At 33.6% G+C, this 17,427-nt stretch overlaps 4 protein-coding genes across 4 annotated transcripts; all 4 read left to right on the top strand.

The window, feature by feature from the left end:
• The first annotated feature begins 343 nt into the window (after window positions 1–343).
• LOC113862702 (TOM1-like protein 2) lies at window positions 344–2,527 on the top strand. Its single transcript, XM_027495833.1, has 4 exons — window positions 344–435; window positions 481–973; window positions 1,402–1,680; window positions 1,867–2,527. Exons 2-4 carry the CDS (start codon window positions 488–490, stop codon window positions 2,308–2,310), a joined length of 1,209 nt encoding a protein of 402 aa, XP_027351634.1. The 5' UTR covers window positions 344–435; window positions 481–487; the 3' UTR covers window positions 2,311–2,527.
• A 3,854-nt stretch (window positions 2,528–6,381) lies between these two features.
• On the top strand, window positions 6,382–8,463 carry LOC113862791 (glycinin G3-like). The gene is made up of 4 exons (XM_027495994.1): window positions 6,382–6,667; window positions 6,880–7,130; window positions 7,283–7,849; window positions 8,074–8,463. Exons 1-4 carry the CDS (start codon window positions 6,382–6,384, stop codon window positions 8,461–8,463), a joined length of 1,494 nt encoding a protein of 497 aa, XP_027351795.1.
• Window positions 8,464–9,700: 1,237 nt separating this feature from the next.
• LOC113863677 lies at window positions 9,701–10,404 on the top strand. Its single transcript, XM_027497330.1, has 2 exons — window positions 9,701–9,868; window positions 9,963–10,404. The coding sequence occupies exons 1-2, from the start codon at window positions 9,717–9,719 to the stop codon at window positions 10,285–10,287; spliced, it is 477 nt and encodes a 158-aa protein (XP_027353131.1). The 5' UTR covers window positions 9,701–9,716; the 3' UTR covers window positions 10,288–10,404.
• A 2,353-nt stretch (window positions 10,405–12,757) lies between these two features.
• LOC113863618 lies at window positions 12,758–13,857 on the top strand. The gene has a single exon (XM_027497262.1). The coding sequence runs from the start codon at window positions 12,794–12,796 to the stop codon at window positions 13,355–13,357; it is 564 nt and encodes a 187-aa protein (XP_027353063.1). The 5' UTR covers window positions 12,758–12,793; the 3' UTR covers window positions 13,358–13,857.
• The last annotated feature ends 3,570 nt before the right edge of the window (window positions 13,858–17,427 follow it).

Genomic DNA, 17,427 nt, shown 5'->3' with positions numbered 1-17,427 from the left:
ATAATATTATATTTTAAATTTATACAACATTGTGCATAATAAAAAATATTATATATATAATTTTTTAAGTATTAAATTTAAAAACAATTTTCATGAGATCCGTAAAAAGGGTTTCTTTGAGCTATGATTATTACAATGAAAGCATTATTCGGCGTAAATTTTGTCTCGTTGAAAGCGTGACAAGTTGAAACTTATTTAAACAAGAGGAAAAATAATTTATGATAATGATTATGATTAACCACACCCACAAATCCCAGTTTAAAACCATTAAAAAGAAAACACGTGGCGGTCCCACAAGAACCAATTCAACCCAGTTGTTCAGAATACCCGTGACCACCACAACATCAATCACACTCGGATTCACTTGTTGTAATCTTCAAAGTTGAACTCTGCAGAGATTTCATCTAGGGTTTCCCTCAACCTACCACATTCAAGGTTTGTCACTTTCTCACACCACAACGAAACATTTTGCGATTTTGGGTTGGGAATGGACAAGTTGAAACTGGGTGAGCTCGGGGAGAGGCTGAAGACGGGTGGGGCCCAGATGGGGCGAATCGTGAGTGGGAAGGTGAAGGAGATCTTGCAGGCCCCAACTCCTGAGTCCAAGATGGTGGATGAGGCCACCTTGGAGACCATGGAAGAGCCCAATTGGGGCATCAATCTCAGAATATGTGGCATGATCAATTCCCAACACTTTAATGGCTCCGAGGTTGTTAAGGCCATCAAGAGAAAGATCAATCACAAGAGCTCCGTTGTTCAGACACTCAGCCTCGACCTCTTGGAAGCTTGTGCCATGAATTGTGAAAAGGTCTTCTCTGAAATTGCTTCCGAGAAGGTTCTAGATGATATGATTCGCGTGATTGATAATCCACAGGCCCATCCTCACAATCGAAGACGGGCTTTTCAGTTGATTAGGGCTTGGGGTGAGTCAGAGGATCTTGCCTATCTTCCTGTCTTTCGTCAGACTTACATGGTAATTCTCTTTTCTCCTTTTTATATTTTTTGGTTTTGTTTGGAATGTGTTATGATTGACTCAGCATAACGTTATTGGGATGTCTTGTTTGTTACTCTTGTCTTTTTCATGTTTTGTTTTTAGTTTATTCGCGTAGAAGCTTAACTTCATGTTTGTGCCGTCAGTCACTGTTTTTTTTTTATTTTTTATTCTTTATTAGGGTACACATGGCAATGCAGTGTGATCATATGTTAGCCTAATTACTGTACTGATCAATTTCAAAGCTATGTCTATGTATGTTCCTTATTATAAAAATAAGGGAACACACATACACTGAGCATAAGTGTGTTGTGCTTCACATTCTTACTTGTTTTCTACTCTTTAAAAATGCAATGTCTCGTATTTTGATATGATGGATTCTTCTGCATCCTTCCCCTGGTTGATGGCAGAGTTTGAATGGAAGAGCTGAACCACTCGACATGACCGGAGGCAATTCACAACCTGTTCCATATGGCTCGGAGTCATTTACCCATGAACCTTTAGATCCTCCTGAAAGATACCCAATTCCTGAAGCAGGATTACATGCTATGGATGACTCTGCTGCTTTCTCTTCTAATTACCAACACATATCAATTGAAGAGAAGAAGGAGCATCTCGTGGTTGCTCGAAACAGTCTTGAATTGCTCTCTAGCATATTAAGTTCTGAGGCTGAGCCAAAACCTTTGAAGGTAAAGCTTTTGAAGTTAAAAAAAAGCAAAATTACCCGAATAATGAATTGGGGCTTTTTTTACTACTTCATAATATTTGTTGTATGTGTTCAGTGACTCAGTCTCTCTTTTGCCCCCAAAATACAGTTAGTATATCAGATAATTGCTATATCTCTGTATATTCATAGAATTTACAATCGGCTGCAGGAAGATCTAACTGTGAGCTTGTTGGAGAAGTGCAAAGAATCACTTTCTATCATCAAGGGCATTGTGGAAAGCACGACAAATGACGAAGCGACCCTTTTTGAGGCTTTATATCTCAATGATGAGCTGCAACAGGTAGTTTCCAAATATGAGGAGTTGGAAGCTGCTGAAAGGTCTGGGGCACAACAACCTCAAAATGCGGACACTGGCAAGCATGATGCAGAAGCTGTTCAAAAGACCAATGAACTAGCTGAAAGATTTGAAGGCAATGAATCTGAAGAATCCAAAGCTTCTCAGAATCTTGACATAAAAAATCTGCCCCAGAAGTCTATAACTCTTGAAGCCAATGCAACCGAGGGGGATGGTCTTGTTGAAACCAAAGTAGTGGATAGCACAAACGAGAAGAATGCTGAATCTAGCTTGAAGGGAAATACAAATACCGAATGAGGAAAGCGAAGGTGGCGTTTATGTTCTAGCTTTATATTTTGTCGTTGTCCATATCTTGTAATAATCTGTTGTCCTTCTGTGAGGGTGATTTATATTACCTAAATTTGTAATTGGCAGGAGTTTCTTCTCGAGGTTTAATCCTTGTGAGATCATTGCTAGTTTCTCATTATGTTAATTTGGTTCGTCCTATACATGCGCGCATTTTAATTCACTTCCTTGTATTAATGCGAAGGGATAATAAATCACGCTTGTAGGCTAAACAACTATGTTGGATGCGCCACACCAGATGCATTAGTAGTAACCTCATTAATGATTAGAAAAGTGGGCACAAAGGAACTTGATTCTTTCCTTTTCTTTAGGATTTAGCTTACGGTGGATCCTCATCAGAAGTTGTGTTTGTGGCTTTCTTTACTTTGGAAAGAATATTAGAAAAATTTATTCCAAGTGGAAAAACTTCTTTGAGCAAATATATAGGATCTGACTCCTCCAACGATGGAATTTGACCTTCGAATTTTGTTGACACTCTTGTTATGCTTTATTCAACTTGCTTTTGTTTAATTAAATTTGATTATACATTGATCATCAAAGTTGATTATCTATCTTTATCTTAATACATATGCTTGAATTAATAATTTATTATCTGTGTTTATTATTGTGCACAGGATAATAGTTAAGATTTACTGATAACATCATTTTAAACATTTTTTAATACTTCAAAAAATATTCTAATTTTTAATAACAATTTTTTATTTCTCTTTCCTAAATTTTTTTTTTCTTTTGTAAAGATTTTATATTTAAGCGTAGCAGTCAAGGCTAAAGTAAACACAATCAAAGTAAGCTGAGAAATAACTTATTAATTTAATCATGGAAGATAGTCGGAAAATTTAATAATGGTTTCAATACTTATGTGATCATGTTTGTTTGGCAACTTGCTAAACAAGTGAAGATGCTATATGTTTTTTAAAACTACAAATTAGTCCTTGATTTAAAAACACAAGAATTTGTGTTTTATAAGACCCTTTTTTTTCAATTCTAATTTTTTAATATTTATTTTATAAAATAATAAATATATTGTTAAGACAATATATAAAAGGAAATAATAAAATCTTTTTTTTTTGGAGAACAAACACTCAAATCTACGTTCAATCGAAAACCAAAATCACTATGAACGCTAACGCTCCTAATTGCATTCATCCTTCTTCGGATTCGTTCTTTCTCTTCTTCAGTGATTATTCTGAGGTCGCAGTTTTGATTTGTTCTCTGAAGAAGAGAAACCTCGCTTTACTGAGAAGACAGAGGGTGCAGATCCCAGTTACCATGTCTACTCTGTTCATCATCTTCGCACGCCAACAATTGCAGCAGTTATGGATATATTCCGCTTGAATTATGATTACGAAAGTCAGTGTGAGTTTGCTCTCTGTGAACACCTATTTATACACTTGCTTGTGTTACAAGTAAGATTTCTTGATCGTACATGCCGATGCATATTCCTTTGGTCGTTTGAGTCTGAGAGTAAGAATCGTTACTTTTAAAGCATTGATTTGTTTGAGTTTTATTTTTAACTTGTTTCATAACTCATATAGAAATTACTACTTCATTTAGTTCGTGTTTTGTCACTAGCTTCTTGTTGCACATGATTTCTGCATGTTGACCTGAAACTCGAGGTTTAGCAATACATAAAAAGTATGAAAGCCTATGTGGTTGGACTTTATTTCCACGATTCAATGAAGAATATGTTTGATGTAAAGTGTAAGATTTTGCATCTCATATGTTGGTAGGTATATAGGATTCAAATTCAAAAATTATGATTCTTAATCAATCAATTTTGGGTTAATATAAGATGATGTGGAATTCATTGCATCCAAAAATCTGAGAGAGCTTGCTGCCCTTGCCTTCTTGAGTTGATTTCTAGCTCTGATGAGCTCGAGACACCGTTAACAATTCAAAGAGAAATCATTTTCTCATCAGATTGCTTATACCTTTGATTAGTAACTATTGAAGGATCAAGGAAGAAATTTCAGGTCCCTTGTAAGTATATACAAAAATGTCCATTCTGTAGCATAAAAGGGACCCAACAAAGAAAAAGGCACCGAGGCAAGAGCAGAGTAAATGTAAACTCGGGAGAACACTTCGGTTGTGCATTGGTCGTAACTGTCAAAACATACTTACCATGTAAGAAAAGGGCGAATATTGTATGTAAATGTCTCTCTTGGTAAGGAATCGAACCATGATTTACCACTTGTGGAGGACTTTCTGCCGGTCTCAATCCTAACAAGTACTCAAAAAAGGGTAACTTTCTTTTTCATTATTAATTGATTAGAATTTTATCATTTTTCCCTTGTTTTGAAAGTTATTTGGAAATTGCAGAAAGTGACAACATAATCCCTGTATTTGGTCAGATCAAATATGAGGTACTATAATTATGCAGAAAATAATTTAACAATCCTATTTAAATAATAACTGTGAATATTATGTTATAAGTTTTGATAATGTCAAATAATTGGAAGCACAAGAGCATAGAGTTTTTTTAAGATGAATAAGTCAAATGATTAAGTAACCGTTAGAATAATTAGAACTTAGATAATTTTAACAATCACCCTTATTCATCAATCATTTGTTTAATTCTTAGTCAAATACATTTATTTTTTAAAAACATTTTAATACTTCAATTTGTAATATCTACTCTAATATGAGAATAATTGTCTTGTATTATTTCATTGAGAATGTGAAAAGGTTGAGGTATCCCTTATTAGAACAAGAGTGTGGTATCTCTTGATTCTTAAGAGACTCAAACACAAAAGGTGATGTATTCCTTATTAGATGAACAGTATGATATGTCTTGGTTTTTAAGAGGTTCAGCCATAAAGAGTAGGAGATTCAATATATATGAGTTCATTTGTAAACAATTCAAAGTTAATAAAACTTTCAAGCAAATTGCTTTGATACTAGATGTAGGCCACAATGATCAAACTAGTATAAATTAAGTCTGTATTCTTTTCATTTATTATAAGTTTACATTCTATTATCTTGCTTATATATATTATTAGAATTCTAAATTTCTTACATTTTTTTATTCTATTATATTTCAATCCAATTTCTTATATTTTATTAAAAAAAGAATTAAAGTGTATAAATTAAAAGAAAAGTTTAAGAATTCAATTAGCCCCCTCTTTAGTTTATCTAGGCTACGGGAATAATAACAATCAATCTAATTATAATTATTTTTATGTTTTTTCTATTGAAAGGAGAAAAAAGTAACATAATTCAACTCTATTCAAATAAGTTAAGTGCTCAAAATAATTATGGTAATCTTGACTAATAAACGACACACACACATGTATATATATATATATATATATATATATATATATATATATATATATATATATATATATATATTAACACATGTCTAAATTTGAGTGATCAAGACCATGTGGTTACATACAGGACAATAATTCTCTCGTGTAACATGTTTGAAACTAACAAAAAAAAAAAGTTTGAATAATTTAGTAATATAAGATAAAGTTGTAAAGAAATTGAAATTGTGTCTAATTTACTATAACTATTTTTTTAAAACTTATGCAGCATTGTGTGTATGATAATAAATATATAATATATATATTTTTTATTAAAAATACATAATTAAATACAATTCAATATATTAATATTAATTATTTAATGCTAAACTTTCAGTAAAAATATAAATTATTATCATGAAATATTGTATTATAAAAATCATACGATAAAATATGCAATAATCACCCTGCATAAAATGGAAGGAAGAACCCTGGAATAGAAAAGAAATGAAACCATGGTCCCCCCCTCTCCACCAAGGCTGATACCAATTGCAATACAAACAAGCTTGCTCTTTGTTTAGTCATGGAAATGTTGAACTTGAAGCCACCTCACCCCATGAGACTTCATGAGGTGTAACACACAAGGCTTCCATAGCCATGCATGCTGAAGAATGTCCTGCGACGTGTCCCTCCTTCACCTCCCTCTCTCCCCTATAAACAAACAACCCTCAGGTTCTCCGCTTCACAACAAACATTTTCTCCATTTGTCATCGCCATGGCTAAGCTTCTTGCACTCTCTCTTTCCCTTTGTCTTATGCTTTTCAGTGGGTGCTTGGCTTTCAGAGCACAGCCACAACAAAATGAGTGCCATCTGGAACGCCTGATTACCCTCAAACCCGATAACCGTATAAAGTCAGAAGCTGGCTTCATTGAGACATGGAACCCCAAAAACAACCAATTTCGCTGTGCCGGTGTGGCTCTCTCTCGCTGCACCCTTCAACGCAATGCCCTTCGCAGACCTTTCTACACCAATTCTCCTCAGGAAATTCTCATCCAACAAGGTTCATCTTGTTATTTAAACATCTAAAAGTAGCTGTTTTACATTCTTAACATAAAAATGTTTTTTTTTTTCTTCAATAAAAGTCAGTTACTTTAAACATTTTTCTATATTATTTGTAGTTTTATGAATAACTTTTGAAATAAATGATTCTTTCTTAGAATTCATTGATACCAAACGATATATAGTAATGTGTTTTGTGTTTAATACGAACAGGTAATGGTATTTTTGGGATGATATTCCCCGGTTGTCCTGAAACTTTTGAAGAGCCACAGGAATATGAACAAGGAAAAAGTGTCAAGTTCCAGGACCGTCACCAAAAGGTCAATCAGTTCAGAGAGGGTGATGTGATTGCGGTGCCTACTGGTGTTGCTTTCTGGATGTACAATCCTGAAGACACCCCAGTGGTTGCTGTTTCTCTTATTGACACCAACAGCTTCCAGAACCAGCTTGATCAAATGCCCAGGGTGAGCTTCCTAACATTCTCATTCTTTTTGCCATATTATATATATACATGATGATCACGTATATATGATATGGTAATTTGATAAATGATATATATTGTTATTTAGTTTCTGGGTACACTAAAGATTGGGAATTGTTTGTTATTTAATAATAGAGATTCTACCTTGCCGGGAACCAAGAGCAAGAGTTTCTACAATATCAGCAACAGAGAAGTGGCAGTCAAAGCAGGAAAGGAAAGGAAGAAGCAGAAAATGAAGGGGGCAACATTTTCAGTGGTTTCTCTATGGAATTCCTGGAAGATGCGTTAGGCGTGAACAAGCAAATAGTGAAAATCCTACAAGGTGAGAACGAGGAGGAGGAGAAGGGAGGCATTGTGAAAGTGGAAGGAGATCTCAGCATCATAAGCCCACCCACGAAGAAGCAGCAGCAAAAGGTGAAGGAAGAAGAAGAGGAAGAAGAAGAGGAAGAAGAAGAGGAAGAAGAAGAGCCTCATTGCAAGACGAGGACACGCTCTTGTCCCTTCCCACGTGCAAGCAGAAGCAAAAGCAAAAATGGCATTGACGAGACAATTTGCACCATGAGACTTCGCCACAACATTGGTAAATCTTCATCACCGGATATCTTCAACCCTCAAGCTGGTAGCGTCAAAATAGCCACCAGCCTCGACTTCTCAGCCCTCGGGTGGCTCAAACTCAGTGCTGAGTTTGGATCTCTCCTCAAGGTACCTAATCTTTTTCCCTTTTAAGGCATGATTCGGCAATTTTTACGTGAGAAAAAAATTATAAAAAGTTCATTTTTTTTACATGTTCGTAAGAAAATTTTCTATACTAAAACGTGTGACAACGTCATTTAAAAATTATCTTGAACTTTTTATTAGTTATATTTACAATTACTTTAATCACACAGTGATTGTTCTAACCTATAGCAAAATGATGGATGGTACAGGGTGCTATGTTTGTACCTCACTACAACCTCAACGCAAACAGCATACTATACGGATTGAAAGGGAGGGCATGGTTACAAGTGGTGAATTGCATGGGCGAGACGGTTTTCGACGGGAATCTGGAAGAGGGTGAGGTGCTGATAGTGCCACAAAACTTTGCTGTGGCTGCCAAGTCCCTCAGCAACAGCTTCAAGTATGTGGCATTCAAGACGAATGATAAACCCATGATGGCCACACTTGCAGGCGGAAACTCTTTGATCAATGCAATGCCAGAGGAAGTGGTAGCTCGTTCATTCAACCTGCGGAAGGAACAGGTAAGACAGGTAAAGAAGAACAACCCCTTCAAGTTCTTGGTTCCTCCTCGTGACTCTCAAAATAGAGTTGTGGCTTAGACACAATGGAGGCCATTTTGCATACGTGACATGTGTGCTTCCCACAGTCTTGTCTTTTTGACACTAGTGAGTGAGTAACAAATAATAATAATAAGAAAACAAAGGTTTGCTGCCTTATGTAATGTGTAATACATTAGTGTATCCTTGTTATCCTGAGCCACGAAACTTTTGCGGGAAAAGTATAAATAAAGAGGGAAATTCCAATGAATTTTCTTTTAGTTTGTGAGTTCAGTGTTGAGTTTCATTTTTTAATTTGTTTCTTTCTTGCAAAACAAAAGGAAAACCATGTTGATAACGATATATTGGTCTAAGTAATAGCTGTGATGTGGAAGACTAATATTGAAGGATAGGGACTCAAATCTTTTGTACCTTTTCTCTGTCTCCATTCCTGTCCCATTAATTAAAATTTGATACTTCAATGCTTCTAACAAATCATCCACTTAAAAATGTCATTACTCTGTTTTTTCTAGATTCATGTCTATCATTTCATATTTCTCCGAAAATTTGCCTTCTCTTACTGCAAACCAACTCGTCTCCTCGCGAGTCCAATCTAAGCGTCTATAATAATAACTGGTTATCAGGCTCAATTTAGATAATCTTTTAAATAGGTAGTTATAAATTAATATAAAAAACAAATACATTTTTTTTATCATAAATTGAAAATAACTTATACCCTTGAATTTTAAAAAAGATGAATAAATAAATGCTTTTTGTTTATTTTAATTATTTATTTTTTACCTTTACAATTACTTATAAAAAAAATTATCCATCCATCTTTTATTACATGCCCGTCACCGTCTGATGCTAAAAAATGTCTACATCTCGTAAGCACAACTTCAGTGACGAATCCCTCCTTCAGGCTTCTCTCTAGTCCTTATAATAATATATCACCACCATGGAAGAAATGAAGGTTATGACGCTGATGTGGCATATTTAATTGTAAAAGAATGATAATATATAATGAATATTTACATTTCTATCAATCCAAACACTTCAGGTTTATTTAATATTTTATAAAAACCAAAAAGGCATTAAATAAAAATAAATGTAAAAGAAAATATTAAATTATTTGTGAAATAAGAATGGAGTTAAAAAAAGGAAGGGTACCTTGGTCCGAGTAGCTTGGGGTCACGTGTTCCTAGAAAGAAGAGTCCCCTCCATCCACTCCACTCCACAGTGCAAGTGTAACGTTCAAACAAGCATAAACCAAATGAATAAGAAACCTCACATCTCTTACCGCATAAAAAAATCAAATGTGGAAGACGACAGCAACGACAATGGCTTCTCCTGCGCTTCTCCTTTGTCTCCTCCTACTCCTCTCTTCCCAAACAATGGCAGCGCCAGAGAGACATCATCATAGGCCAGGCTTCCTCTACACGAGGAGCAGAGGAAGATGCACGCCACAGTAATAATCCACCCACCCACCCACACACACACTTGTATTCATTACTGTTGTTTTCAACGAACTAACCTTGTTAAATGTGGTTTTATAATATGAGGTTCTGGAGCGGTAGGAGAGAGGCGTGGCCGAGGATGGTTCCAGAAACATCGACGGTGTCGAATGTGTTCGGGTCGAGGGTGTACGAACGGTACAGATCGGATCTGACGTTGTTGGAAGCGACGGCGAGGAACGACGAAGAGGAGAACGCTTTCGGAGGGTTGGTGAAGGAAGGAAGTGCAGCGTTGCTTAACTCTTATGCGAGAGAGGGTTTTCCTTACAAGCCTTGGCAGGTGAAGACTTTGATCATTCAAGCTTTAGTTTCTGAGGCTTCAGCTGCTTCTCAAGCCAAGCAATTCTCGTTGGCCAACCAGGCATGCACCTAATCTTATTCATCATTCATCGCCTCTCTTAATCTTTGCTAATGTTATTCACTGGGAATTAGATGGGCTAGGAATTGGGAATTGGGAATCACTGCTCTGTGATTTGGTTTTGGAATATATTAGAAGGATGATGTATTATTGATAAACTATATATCTCTTAATTTAAGGGTTACTTTCTTGTGGCTTAGCTACTGAAAAACTAATATATATGTCTGCGTTTTCGCAAAGAAGACACCACTTCTATAAAATCAATTAGAAAGAAATTCAAAGATGAAAGCGAATAGAGAGAAAGAGGGCTACGAAAGATCACAATAAATCACATCCAAACACACACACAACAATCGAAACTCTTTGATGATTCAAAAATTTTAAAACAATGATTTCTGTTATTTTTATAAATAAATAAATCGACTAATGCGTGATATAAACTTACTATTATTCTGAGATACATAACTACAATAGTTCTTCCCTCATGTCAGAATCCTTTTTTTTTTCAATATGTTTTTGCAATATATATTTTTGAAAAACGAGGATATATATTTTCAAAAATATTAAATGAACACAATCAATTTTAGAATGAAAAGAAAAGTAACATTATTTTTTTATTCTGTATATAATTATTTTTTAAAATTTAATTTAAAAAATAAATTAAACTTTTTAACACTAAAATTGAGTTATAACTAGTCTCTAGTTGAAGTCGAAAAAAATGCAGTTATATAAAAATATTAGAGTTCCATGCTCAATATAATATATAGACAGTGAAAGGAAAGGTCAATGGTGAAGAATTTGAATAATTTGGATAATGTCAATTTAAATCTCAATACTGTCATTAATGTGATAGAAATAATGTTTATATTTAAATACTTTTAAAATGTTAATAACCTTTTGTACGAACAAAAAGCTCAGAAGGGTCAATGCCATTACTACCATTCCAATTCCATCTCCCACCCTGGATTGCTACACTGGTCTCAATGGAAAGTTTTGAGCTAAATAGATTTGGGGATAAATTAATGAACAACAGTGCTATTTTAACATCTAAACCAGGTGTTTATCCACGCAGTATTATATTGTGCACATGCATGACATACTATAATATATTAATGAAGATTGAATGTGCATTCTTAATTTATTTTTTTCAAAAAGAGTGTCCATCTCTAGTTTACGGTGTGTTTGATTTGTCTTATTTAAAGAAATAATCATTCATTCTAAATTTTGGAGATTTTTTTAAAATATAAATATTTTTTTGAGAAAAAAATAGCCATTTCAAACATATAAGAAACTTACAAACGTGATACTTATTATTTCATTCAGATAAATGTATCCAAATTATTCGAGTGAACATATAATTTGGATAATATAGAATCTAATGGTCAATGTAATATTCTTTTAAAGCCATCATGTAGCCTCATCTCTATTTCTTAGACGTTACAAAAGGATCCTCTATTTTTTTTGTGTGTGTAAATATTCATTATTAGTTATCTATTCAAAGGCGTAAGGATAAATTTTAAAAGTTTTGAAGGTTCTATACACTAACAATGGTAAGAACTTACTATTTTTTCAATCACAAACTTCACAGACTATTTTACATTTTGACTATATATTAATATAATTTAGTTCTAGTCAGTTTAATAAATTTACAAAAGATAAATGAAAATACACACCGGGTCAATATGCTACTTTTTTTTTTTAATATTATTATAGTAAATACATTTCATGATTACGAAGAAAGGATATAAGCGAAAGAAATAAAAATCACAGCTAGGGTGGAAAATCACAGCAAAAAATTTATTGAAATCACATGCAAAAAAATTTAGAAATATAATACGTGATGTGACAAAAAATTATAAAAATATTGTAAAAGTTTATCGTATATTTGTCATTCTCCCACAAATTTCACACGCAACCGAAGAATCGCAGTTATTTTCTTTTGGTCTCGTAAGAAGAATCTTAGTTTAAATTTATAAATATATTCACGCACGGTCATGCATATATTCAGGGGAAAATTATAATACATTTTCTTCAATAAATTATGTTGAAATACCATTTTATAAAACTAGTTTTTATCACATTAAAAATAATTCTATATCGTATTCTTCTTTTTCATTTTTATATCTCTCTTTATTGCACATAAATTTATTAAAAAAAAATTGACATCCATTTTTTCTTATGAAATAGAGTAACTTTTGTGCTCATAAAACAAATAGTGTAAGGCTGTAAACCATGAATAAACAAATATAGTGGGAAAAAAGGGTAAAGATTGTAGTTTTACGATTTTATTAGTGTCAGCTTAATAATTAAGCTAGCTGGAGAATTTGGCAGCCTTTTATGTTGTCAAAATATTCAGCGCGTAATAACTAAGCCATTCCACACAGCAAAACCATTAAATATGAATACTACTCCAATAGAAAGAAGGGAATCTAAACCATGCATGTTATAAAAAGGACCCAAGTTTCCATTTGAAAACTTGAGTTTAACCCACCTTTTGGAGCATTGCTCTCTTCTCCATTCCATGTCCTGCATGACACTCAGGTTAAGGCTTCCAACTGCTACAAAAGCATGGAAGAGCTTCACTTCTACACTTGGTAAACTTCGTAAGATTCGTAGCTCCAAAGCCATGAAGAAACCCAGAAAGTATCCAAAAACTGCCACTAAGACAGTTGTTACCAGGACCCCTCCTAAGTTCCTTGCTACCAAGCGTTTTCGCCGCAAAAGGTTAGCCACAGTCACAAGTTTCATCTACGGCTTCCACAAAAAGCCTAAACCTGTTTACATAGATAAGCTTTTTAAAGAGCCTTCATGTGAGTTGGTGGAGCACTTGAAGCCACAAACAGCATACAAATCACGAACTGAAAAGAGGGCAACGCTCCCTTATGAGGCTAGGGAAGGAGGAGTGGCAGGAACAAGCAAGGAAGGTGGATCAAGTAAACCATGCACGTCAGACTCAGATGCTATGTGGGAGTCATTGGCATTAGCCTCTCCTCTAATGCATGGAATAGATGAAAGAGCGGAGGAGTTCATCGCTAGATTCAGAGAAGAGTTGGCTGAGCAAGAGATCTTAGCAAGAAATTTGTAGTACTTGTTCTAGCTAGCTACTAGGTATCTATTGTTGCAAAAAACTAGAATCTCATCACAGTAATAGATGTAAATAAAGAACCCAAGAAACAAAGCCATCTTGTTTTTCAAGTATAGGTATAACTAAGATCTACTAGATTGTTAATGACCAGTCTGTATGGACATTCTATCAACTGTATCAATTATTGTAGTCAGACATCATGAACGAAACGAAATACGTGCGTCACGATTAAGTCTTTAGCAGCATAAAGGTCTTACCAGCATAACCCAGAACAGGAATTTTTGTGGAACTCGCAATGTAAGATACAAGTTTGTTGCTGCCTCTTGTAAGTTCCTTTCCCCCTTGCTAGAACTGAGCCATCTGAATCTACGATCCCTTCTTTCTCTTGGTACTTGGTGCGTTGACCCTTTTACAAACTGAAAGCTCTCACCTGTAATCTGTTGCAAGATACATAGATGAGCAAATTTTGCTATGCAAATAAATTAATGCAGAGACACTTTTGAAGCTCAAGGTCATTTCTACAAAAATCATTACACTTCAATTACCTATGAAAACTAATTTGCGTATAATCAAATTTCAGGGATTAATTTTTAATTTTAAGTAGGCCCAAATTCAGCTGTTCATTATAAAGAGGTAACAAAATCATGCTACGAAAATTCTATTTGTACCTATGAAGCAGAGATGGAAAACAACGTAGAATTAAACTTGAGTACATAAAGAAATTACACAATACAGTATAATTAAGAAGGGAAGCAAGACAAGAACAACTAATCAACATAAACACGGGGAAAGCAGTGACCGACCTTCACTTGCTTTACAGTATGATACAGGGACAATAAATTCACCAATATCCGTATCACCAATGGGTCGTGAGAGACAAAAGCCACCAGGCCAACATCTCAAAGGACCAACCTACAAAAATCATTAATCTAATCAGGCATAATACAACTCAAGCGTAATTTTTTTCAGAGCATATTGGTATATCACAAAAGATTATAAATATCATTACATATGGCCAGTATAACACCAAAAATGTAAATAACAGTTTCTCTAAAAGATTATAAAAATTCAATGACATGTGTGATGAGTACTTTTATAAAATATCCTTCTATTCTATAATAACGAAGGTTAAAGTTGTTTCTGATGTTTGTGCTGTACAAGCAAAGATAATAATAAATGTAAATCAACATACAGCTTAAGAAAAGTATATCAAAAACTCAGTAATTCAGAAGTATAAGAACTATTTATAAAAGCTTGATATTTTTGTTAGAAAATGCATGTTCTCCAGCAAACTAATGCGTCAAAAATAGCTGAGTTGACTTCACTGTTCGTAACAGTTAAAATACAATTGACTGCTAGTGTGACTTAGCACTGAAATTTCCTTAACTAATTCTGTTGCTGGTTGGAACACAAAAAACAATAAAAATTATAAAATTTTACAAAAAGAAGTGTAAACCAATGTATAATCACATGCAGGATTGTATCCAAGTGCCATTTCTAACTTGCACCTGACCTGAAATTGGTCCTGTAATCTGCTCTCTAGCTGTAGAATCTGCCTCGAGGTAATTCTAATTTATAACATAATTAAAAGAACAAGGTCACAGCAGAATCATGAGTAAAAGAACATAGTCCAAATCACTCTCGCGGTAGGCACCAAGTCATTAATGGATGCATCATGCAATTAAGAATCAACAGAGAGCCTAAAGCAGTGACTGAATAGAAGTAGATAGAAACTGCAGAAGACTAAAAAGAAACAACCCCAAAATTTAAACTAAGTACTAGAAAGCATTCTACATACAGTCAAGCAACTTTGGATTGTAAAATACCAAAATCTAAGGACCTGTAATTTGATCATTTATTTATTGTAAAATATCAGCATTCTTTAGGTAGAACCACTAGTATTTAATCATTGGCTCATTATACTTGACAAAGCAAGCTCTGCGCTCCAAAACATGCAGAGAATTAACTATGCTGAATAATGACATATTTTTTAGAGAGTAGAAGGGAAACTCGGCCTATCCTTAAATCTTTGACAGAATCCTGCATTTAACTTCCATAAATGAGAAGCTGATCTAGCAAAAACACAAAGCAAAGCTTAATATTTCAATAGATAAAACCTGAATTATAGGTTTGTCAGGAGGATACAAGTTCTCAGCAACAGATTATGTGGTATTAGGGGATAAAAAGAACCTAAAAGTCAGACCTCTTTATACACACTAAAGCAGTGGTTTTCTAATAAGCAACTGTTAAAAGCAAAAATACCATGTGGGAGGGTGAAACTACAAACTAACATAAATTAATCCAATAGTCCATACAAATCCAACAAATATAATAGTTATAAACTCTAATTATATAATGATCCTAAATCTAAACCTCTTCAATTATCAAGACTAATAGCTGTCAAAGAAGCAACATCATGTTGAGAAATAACATGTAAAAAAAAATGGTCATTACTTTATGATGCATTATTTATATTCAAACAATTAAATCACAATATTTTTATTAAATAGAAATAATCTTTATAAAATGATATTGTAAAAACTCAATTTAAAAATTTCTTTATTACTATTTGAGTATATATTTGCTCACAAATAAAGATTTAATACCTTTCAACTAAAAAGCAGTAATTGTATTTTTATATTTTTTTTAAATGTGCATTCATCATGCTAGTTTCATTCAAATACTCAATCATCTAACAATAGTTACACTGTGAAATAATTTCAAACTGTTGACTAATTTCTTTGTATTATGATGAAGTGGCAAGTGGTTAGTGTAAAGGGCAACTAATTGGGAGGAGTGGAAGTTGAATGTTTTACTATAATAATTTTTTTAACTTCATGATACAATTATCTTTCATTGTTTGTAATATAGTAGTTTAAATTTATTTTTAGAATAATACAAATTTCAGAATGTCTGTCTCATCCATGGCTTCTTACTAGTAAAATTATTTGCACCTATCAAGAATATATACAAGTTTAAATAATTTTATGTTGTTACTCATTAGCTTCATTTGCAACTTTCTTTATCAGCAAAAGTAAATACATTTTATAAAATCTAGTCACAAAACCGGTGCTCAGCAAGGAGAAATTAACAGCACCGGGAATAACAAAAATTGCCACCCAAGAAGAAAAAAAAAAAGCATAAAAAAGACATATTTGCAGTACTGAACAATTTTATTATATATGTTATGAAAGAAGTCTATTTTAGGGATATTAGAAGTTTCTAACGGTTATACAAAATCAAAAGCTAAGAAAAAGACTTTACGATAATAAAAAAAAGAGGACTAAAAAACCGTTGAGAAAATAAGGGAGACTTCAAATCTAGATTAGCTCCACCACCCTGTCCAAATTCATTGTCCACTAAATTATTTCAGTTCTATGAATTAAGTCACGTTGACCATTTTATAAAAATACATTTGCTTTTGCTGATAAGTGAACTGAGATTTATTTTCCAAAAACTGACCATTTTAAAACCCAAACTTAAATTAGAAAGCAGACCAAATTTGTATAGAGAAATTACAGGAGTAGAGGAGATGTGGAGATTACTCCACATGTCATTACATAATAAACAGACAACCGAAGGGGGATCCTAACTTTGGCTAGATTCACCTAGTAGAAATCCTATCCAATATCACCAACCATTAAAGCCAATTTACCTTGGAGGGAGCAAAAACACTGACAAAGACATTTAAAAATAATTATTTACTGTAGCAACATTTAAACCAGAACTTTTAATCATTGTTGAAGAAGAAAGGAATAAGAAAATGTTTTGTAATTTTACACTTCAAAAATGAACTTAATAAGGGCATGCATCATGCAATATTTACTGTTACAATGAATCTTGTAGTACGTTTTTAAGCTTTGTTTCAGAAGGTCAAATGTGAGTTCTACTAGCAGAAACCAGCCTTTTTGATTGTTACAGGACCAAACAAAAGAAGTTGCAAAAATGCTTGAAGGTAAACCAAAAATACAATATGCAAAATAGGGATTTATAAGTAACATACTGAAAATAAGGATTCATAATACGTACTTTTTCAACAAAAAGAACGAAGCTTAAATGCAAACGGAATA

Source organism: Abrus precatorius, unplaced genomic scaffold (assembly GCF_003935025.1).
Source record: "Abrus precatorius isolate BTA unplaced genomic scaffold, Abrus_2018 Scaffold3, whole genome shotgun sequence".
Classification (NCBI taxonomy): domain Eukaryota; kingdom Viridiplantae; phylum Streptophyta; class Magnoliopsida; order Fabales; family Fabaceae; genus Abrus; species Abrus precatorius.
This window is presented reverse-complemented; position numbering and strand designations above follow the sequence as displayed.